This window comes from Neomonachus schauinslandi, chromosome 3, assembly GCF_002201575.2.
Source record: "Neomonachus schauinslandi chromosome 3, ASM220157v2, whole genome shotgun sequence".
NCBI lineage: Eukaryota > Metazoa > Chordata > Mammalia > Carnivora > Phocidae > Neomonachus > Neomonachus schauinslandi.
Window position 1 is genome coordinate 147,078,037 of NC_058405.1, and position 8,369 is coordinate 147,086,405.

Consider the following 8,369-nt stretch of genomic DNA (forward strand, 5'->3'; position numbering starts at 1 on the left):
GAAAAAAAAAAAAAAAAAAAAAAAAAAAAACCACCTCACAGAGTCACACAGGGGAGAAGTTCTCTCTTTTCACCACAGTGAGATTTTCCGACAGGCCAAGAGCATCATGATGCCAAGGCTATTTTGTAAAAGCTGTTTGGGAAAGCATTATCAAAGTGAGAATGCAGAGCTGTCTGTTTTGCAAAAAGCAAGACACCTAGTGTTACTAACTAAAGATACCATCTCTATAGACTACCATTTAATTCACCTAGCTCTAATAACAGGCCATGGGGAAATTTGGGACTAGACCCTGGGAAGATAAAGACCATTCAGATTCTTCTATCCCTTAAGTAGTTAACAATTCAGGAGAATTAAACAGACATAAAAGCATTTAAAATTTTGACCAGCAATTATCTGGTATTTATCTCAGTGAGATGAGATAAAACCACATTATAGTTTGTAAAATTCAGGGGGAAATGTTTTAGTAGGATTAAAGCAAAATAAAAGTGTCCCATAAAACTTACCAACAATATAATATGATATACCTTTAAACATTATAAATTAGTGAAAATATGAAAAGTTGGGCTTGGTAAAGTCTACATGGCTCAGTAAGGTTCATATTTTCTTTTCTACAATATTCTAAGGCCCTAAAGAGAATGACTTAATTTTCATATATATATTTCTGCTCTCTGATGCAGTTTAGAATTTTCTAATTAGTAGCTACTGAAAGCCTCAAAGTGGATTCTCAGATTCATTATTTTGACAGGAGATAGCTATAAGATCACTATACTGATAAAGAGAATACTAAGTCAATATGACTGTTTCTTTCCTGCCAACTCATAGCTGCCCAGGAGGCTGAATTATACCCACTTCACTGCAGATATAAAATCAGTGAACTTAAAGGTTTTTCTTCTTTTTTATGGAGAAAAATATAGGATAACAAATAGGGCTTAATATAATTTATAATAACTGCTATGAAAAATGAAAAATAGTAGTTGAACATGAATGCCGAAAATGTGAAAAGAATATTCCTTGGAATGTTCAAATAGTTCTAACTTCTTTTCCTAAAATTATCAAATCTATAATTAGATCTAATAACCCTAAACTTTTTTAAAAAGTTAAAGGAGCCTAAAGGCTCCTGGGTGATAAGTGTCTCTAGAAACCTACCTCTCATACATTTTTCTTCGCACTCTTCCAGACTTCCAAATCGATTCTGATTTCCTTCACATCCCCCATACATAAATTCTTCACACTGTTGAGTGTGAATGTTGAAAAAAAATTGTGTAATCATTGCTCTGCATGGGCCATTATCCGCTTTCAAAGCACAAAATGAATGTAAAAGTTTCAGTGGTGGCAACTCAACATCTACAAGGTAAAAATAAAAGATATAGAACCTTTCATCCACATAGTAATAGTGTTCTTTATTTCCTTTTCAGTATGTCGTAATTTTTCTTAAAAAGCACAACAGAAATAACACAGGCTGAAGAAAACATGACAAGTTATTAAAAATTATCAAAAAGGTAAATAAAGTTTATAAACACACCAAATGAAACAGATTTTATCAACAATTAAACTTTAGGAGTAGAATAATTTTCTAGACTCGCTTTAGGGATTTGGCTTAAACATACACCAGTTGACCAGTATGGAAATGCATAGTCGTTGTACGGTAACCAATGTGTTGACGTTATGAGTAAGTAAAGATGTCTTTTTAAATTCAGCAGTTTTTAAGGGCAGACATTAATGGACAGCTCTTTGATTTGCTCTCCCTAATCCACAGTTGTGTCATTTTTTGCACATAAACAACTTTTTAAAAGCAGCAGTACATACATATTCATATGTACACACACACACACACACACATACATCACACTGTATTAAGCCATTCCCAAATAATGGAAATGTTGGTGTTTGGTATTACAAATACATATATATCATGGTCCATTCTTTTACTTACCATGGTTTGTTTTTAACAATGTTGAGAAAACTTAATGCTGTCTGTATTTTAAAATAGAATGAGGCAATTCTTTCGATCTTGAGTGAGAATTTTTTTCCCTCAATATTCAATCACTTATTTTAGTCACAGAGGAATTTCATATCTTGGGAAGGGACTTGTATATACAGAAAACTCAAAAATTTTAAATTTTATGAGGTCTAATATTAATAGAGGCTTAATTTTAAGTAAGTTGCATTTGCTTATAGAATCTATCAGTAAGATAGACACTGAAAATTGTGGTTGGTACTATCAAAATCATAAAGAACAAATAATGTCATTAATACTCCTTGAGTATTGTCTATAATGTATTTTCCAAGACTTTCAGTATTCACTATGATCACTTCTGAGGGGCCTAAGCCAATTTGCCCTTAGAGGGCAGCAGTATGCTGCTAAATTAAAACAATCTGATTAGTTTAGGTATCTTCCAAGAAAGGGTTTTAATGCACTATAAAATAACTTACTTTGAAAAAAGATGAAAGGATGTCATCATTTAAAAATATATAAAACCTTTTAAAAGCATTAAATAAAAGAACAAGTGTGAATATATAACCATCTAGAAGGAAATCAATTTTGAATGTCCTGTGGTTTCAAAACTTCTGTGAATTTTTTGAAAGAGAATATATACATATCATAAAAGTTGGATTAGATAATTTTATCAAATCTCTTCTACCCTCCACCTTTTGTTACCTTAATGATCTATATCGAATTAATGTCAAGTAGTAGCCACATTTCAGTAGTGTTATTTTATCTTTATGATAAAATAATTGGAATGTTATTTTTTATTTTCTATATGGGTCTAAAATGATAAGTAAACCCTGAAATCTTAGAAGGGTTAAAAATACAGCTTTCTGTACGTAAATTATTATTATGCTGTTTCATTCATTTGACAGTAATTATTTATGAACATGTGAATTTTATCTCAACCACTCTTCCACTTTTAAACTTAAAATCAAACTTCAATTTATAAAATGCCATATCACCATTTTGATTTCTTTGATAACTGAATTGACAATTTTTTTCAATTGAAATAAGTTGAGCTTACAGAAATGATGTAACAGTAAAATTTCTGACCCAAATTTGATAAGATAGAATAACATAAAACAGATTTATTTATTATGACACACAGACCTTCATCTACAAAAGACATGGATATTTTTAGCACCAAACACAATTTTCATGAATTGGCTAGTTCTCAAGTTAGCTAATTATTACTGGTCAAACCTTTAAGGAATGTTGAATTTTATGCACCTGCGCGGGTTATGTACAATCAAAAAATATATAATTTGGATGTTGATCTATGTGATTTTTTAAAATAATTTTCCCCCAATTATATAGTGTCCCTAAAGCCAATCAATCTCTATAATATATATGTAAATAGTTTACCAAAATGAGTAAACAACTATTCATTGACATATGTAAATTATTCTCATTTCTTTGCTTTTTAATTATGTACCTAATATTTTATGCTGATGAACTTATTTGAATATGATTGGCTTTAAAATGTCTCTCAAGGCATATCAAAAGTTTCTGGCACCCAATGATATTGATACTTCAGAATCATAATTTTCCTTAAATGTTCCTGGACTTCCCTGGAATTCTTAATTTTCTTAAATTACATACACAAATACTTTTCTCTACATAAACTCATTATATATTTAATATATATTATAGCACTTATATATACATTATATATAAAATAGCATTTTAGAAAGTTGGTAAAAATATCTTCCATAGACGAATAGGTGAATATAAACAAAAAAGTGATTTATGAAAAAACATGTGTTTTCCATTCATCACTGAAATTACAATGGTCGGTTTGAAATAAAAAATAACTAAAAACCTTTTCTGAGTAGTAGTATACTTGTGATAATTATAAATGCTGCTTATATTCTCTTAAAGATTTAGAATAGTGTCACTGACATTCTGACTTGTTAAGAGTTATGAGAAGCTAGAAGACTTTGCATCTAAGACCCTAAGCAGTGCATTTTACTGAGAACAGACCCACGACAAGCATCATTGCATTAGCACAATACGTTTGTACACTCTAGACACATTTTTATGCGACCGATAAAAATTTGACCTGTCAGTTCTATAAGTATCTGATCTTAGAATCAGATCTCAGAATCTCAGAGGTCACATATATAATTTTGAGAAAGGAGCTAGGAATAATAATATTCTGATATTCTGAATCTTATGGCTATATACCATTACTTCAGAAATTCCTATAGCACTCCTTAGATAATATGATGGTCCCTGATTCCCATATTAATGTGACTTCAGATCTTTATAGACACAGTACCTCAGACAGGAGCCTGTAGTCTAATACTCTACCTGTAGAACCCAGGGGGCTTTATCTAATACCTGAGTTGCTATTGATATTTAGGAGAACTAGTTCTTATAAATAGTAATTTACATAAGGTTCTTTTTCATTGATGATGCCTCTGATTTCGACTTTTGATATATTTGATAGTCCTTTTCATCATGCCAAACTTTTATTTTACATTTTCTCCATTTAGCATATACCACACCGAGTTCAACTTGCTATTTAGGAATTGTGCCACAAGGTGGTGGCCATCAGCCACAGAAATGAAAGCTGGTTCCCCATATTTGTCCTGGTAGTAGTTAATACTAGCTAATGTTGTTTACTAATTACTGTGCTCCAGACATTTTGTAATTACATTATTTAGTAATCATAACAATCTTCTGAATGAGGTATTCTCTCCATTTACAACTTATAAAACAGCACTGTAGAAATTAATTGTTCTGTTCCCACCCTAAGTTTTATACGCCACATAGTTTTATACCAGATGTCTCACATTCTTAATAATTGAGTGATATTGTCACAGTCTGTATGACTGAGATTCCTAGATTGGCATTTAGGTAAAGCACATAGATTTAATTCTAAAATTTACAGTCAATACATTTTTTTCTCAAATTCACCTTATAAAAACTAAAAATGTTTCAGCTATGAAAGTAGGTGATTTTATAGCAATTTCCCAAGTGAAACACTATGAACTAATTTTAAACTATATTTTATTAACTTATTATCAAATTATTCATCTTTACTGTTCACATTTTAGTGTCTTTCTTAGCTGAATCATATATTAGAATATTCTTTCGTGCAGTCAGCTTATGACCCACCCTTGGCAGAGCATCCCTGAAGTGGGGAAGTGATGAGGTGTGGTCTCTCATATGTAGTACCATACGCCACTCCACCCAAAAGGGATGGAAGTCTGTCTTGGTTTTCATTTTTACCTTGGATAAATCTTTTTGAAAGTTAACAATTGTATATTGATCATGGGTCAGGCACTGTGGGGTCATGACAGATATGATAGTAAATTAGGTGGCAGTAGCCCCGCCCCTTCCCTGTCATGTAGCATGCAGACACTGAAGATTTATAAACATTCAAGAAGTTCAAGGTGCTGTGTTTGTGCATAATAAGATAGCTAAGCTTGTCTGGAGAGTCAGGGATAGCTTTCCTGAGACTTGAAACGGAGACTGAAGGAAAGTGTTAGTGATAAGGATCTGCCTAACCCCATGTAACTAGAAAACATATGCAGGGCAGTGTAATAGGGAATTTAATCTGATGCAGCCAGATGAACAGAATTATGGTTTTTATTGTATCATTTTTGTAATTGATTTCTTGCATTTTATGTCTCACAATCTGAGGATTACAACCTCACTCTCCCCTCCCCCTGTCCTGGGACGTCAGATAGTAGGCTCATGATAATATTTGGGGACATGTCATGTCCCCGACTGTTAGAGTCCTCATTCTCCTGGAACTTGTTTGGGAACCAAGAGCTTTAAGGTAACTTACTATTTAAGAGTCTACATGCTGTTTGATTCTCTCATGAAAAGATTTGATTTCTCTGGCAGGGAAGAACATAGCCATACACTCTTTGCCTTCTCCGTGCCGAAAAATGTGCCAGGTGCTTTTATGCAGTTTATATAACAACCATATGAACATAGTTATTTGCATCACTTACATATCGATTAAGACACTGGGAGTCAGAGAGTTTGCCTAACTCATCTAATTTTGCAAAGCTACTGTGTGGCAAACCCCACATGCAAACTTAGATCTGCCTGATTGTACATCTTATGAAAGACACTTAGCTTTCTCTAAATGCTCCCTGCTAATCTTCTCTCTCTCACTCTAAAGGAACTTTAAAAAAGAGCTTATCACTACTGTTTTTTATTATAAAAAATTTTATTATATTTCATCCTCCCTGCTGGTTAGACTGATTAAGAAAAAGCCTACTATTGCCTTGTGAAAAAAATGATAAGATCGTGTATGTTTTCCTCTAAGATGATAGTACACTATTCGATGAAATGGTATACTTCTATAAAAAGATGGCATGACCTTGGCACAGTGTGATAAATGGTATCTTCAAAATTGAATTGATTCTGATGTGGGATCATGCTATTTCAAGACTGAAAACAAAACAAAACCAAAAAAACCCAAAACTGGTTAAGACTGTGCAGCCAGTCAGTTAGGTGATCTTCAAGTCTAGCTTTCAGATAAAAAATGTTTTCTTAGCCAGCTTTGCTTGTTCTGAATTTATCAAGAGATTTTAAACTCCAGCTTAATTATTAATGGGTTAACTCTGGTTTCTTGGCTGACTGTATCAGCAGCAACAATGTCAGGAAACTTCTGATTACCTGGCATGCATTTTCTCAGCCTAACTGAGGGACATCAGATTAGGTGAATATTGGGGATCCTTTCTCCTCCCACTTTCCAAGATGGGTTGCCTGCTTTTTCTCTGTGGGGACTTTATTCTCTACATTTCTTCTCTTCTCAGCTTCCAGAATATTAGAAACCATCTCCTTTGATAAATGAGACAAATGAAGAATTAGAGCTTATTTCATAATGCCCAAATTCTCATTTTATAAGGCACGTGATAGTGTTTACTTTGTTAGTGGTTCATCTTTAGGAAGTTTTTATAACAATATTTTTTCCAGTGACAATTTAATAGTCTCCCCTGTGAAACTGTGAGATTCTTCAGAACTTGGTCTGAGTCATCACTGTTTCCCTAGTACCTACCAATTTCAAGCACATAAGATATATTTATTCAATCTTTATCAAAGGGAAGTACATTGAACAAAATCCCTTTCAAGGGTGCTTAGATACATGAAATAAGAATGTATTTATGGAAGTCTTTGGTACACCATCAACATACATACCAATAGAAGCTATCACTTTGTTCATATTGTCACACCATTACCAGTGACTTGAGATTTCTATCAATAATTTACTAATTTTCCACAAAATAGTACTTTTAAGAAAGAAATATATAGTAACAATCACTGTACATTCTTCTCCTTGTTCTATTGCTGATTGTTAATATTTTATTTTTAGATACGGAGCTTTATGAGATTAGAACTAACTTGTATTAGGCCAGATCTCCTAATGTCCTGTTTTACTAGATTCTCACACTGGACTCATCTGGGAAGTTCTTGAGAATAAGGCAAAAAAGCAGAGAATATCTTTAGTTTCCTTTCCCTTCTCACACTTTTCCCAGCCAAAGGATGGCATCAAGGTTCGCGGCTGTTTTCTACAACACTTTGTTCCTTGCAATTGTCCAGAGATACTTCAATGTTTAATCTTATCGCCTGGAAAAAAAAAAGAAGTCTTCCTTTCTAAAGTGACTTTTTTTTGGTCTAAATTTTTTTTGGGGGGGGGACAAATTACATGTAAGACATGTAAGTCACTAATGTAAAAGCTAATTTTCCCACGCAATGGAGAAAAATATATTACATTTTGGGATTAAAATTGAGATCTTTAGCCGAAAAATATGAATGCTTCTAATATTTTACCTGTAATATCTGTATATTCTTCAGCTTCAAGGACAGCACTAAGAAGGGCAGAGGCACAATTAAGCAGCAGATACACAGACACCCAAAAAATCTGTTCTTTCTTCATTGTATAAATCATCTCTGAAATACAGAACCCAGATATATTTAATTAAGAGTTAATGTCAAATTATCTATAGACTAGCAGGAATCTTATGCACGCCTCCAAATGTAAATTTCTATGACACTTAATCTGTACTGTCTGCAAATTCCATGAGTCCTATTTAAAACATGTGCATGTAGCATTTAATATTGTAGACACACATATGTTCAGTGCATATGTCTAATAATATTCAAGTATGCAGCTCATGTTTCAACCTTGAAAATACAAATTAAAATGGCAACAATTGATCATCATGCCTAACTATGTATTAAGATCCATTTTCATATACAGTTCTATTTGCACATCTTTCTCACAGCTATTCTTCTTTCTCAGTCAGAATTATATTTTAATATCTCTGGCATTTTTCTATTATTTCATTAATGCAACTTTCAATTCCTGATTTCTCTTTCCCATGGCTTCAGTCCTTCTCTTCAAAAAGAAAGA

General features: G+C 32.8%; 1 protein-coding gene across 1 annotated transcript in view; it reads right to left on the reverse strand.

Moving 5' to 3' along the window:
* Positions 1 to 7,904, reverse strand: part of TFPI (tissue factor pathway inhibitor) — a 34,414-nt gene extending 26,510 nt beyond the window's left edge. The window contains exons 1-2 of the mRNA XM_021703178.2: positions 7,787 to 7,904; positions 1,143 to 1,344 (exon numbers count right to left, since the gene is read on the reverse strand). Coding sequence (XP_021558853.1) covers positions 1,143 to 1,344; positions 7,787 to 7,904 — 320 coding nt within the window. The remainder of the gene's footprint in view (positions 1 to 1,142; positions 1,345 to 7,786) is intronic.
* Between the last annotated feature and the right edge of the window lie 465 nt (positions 7,905 to 8,369).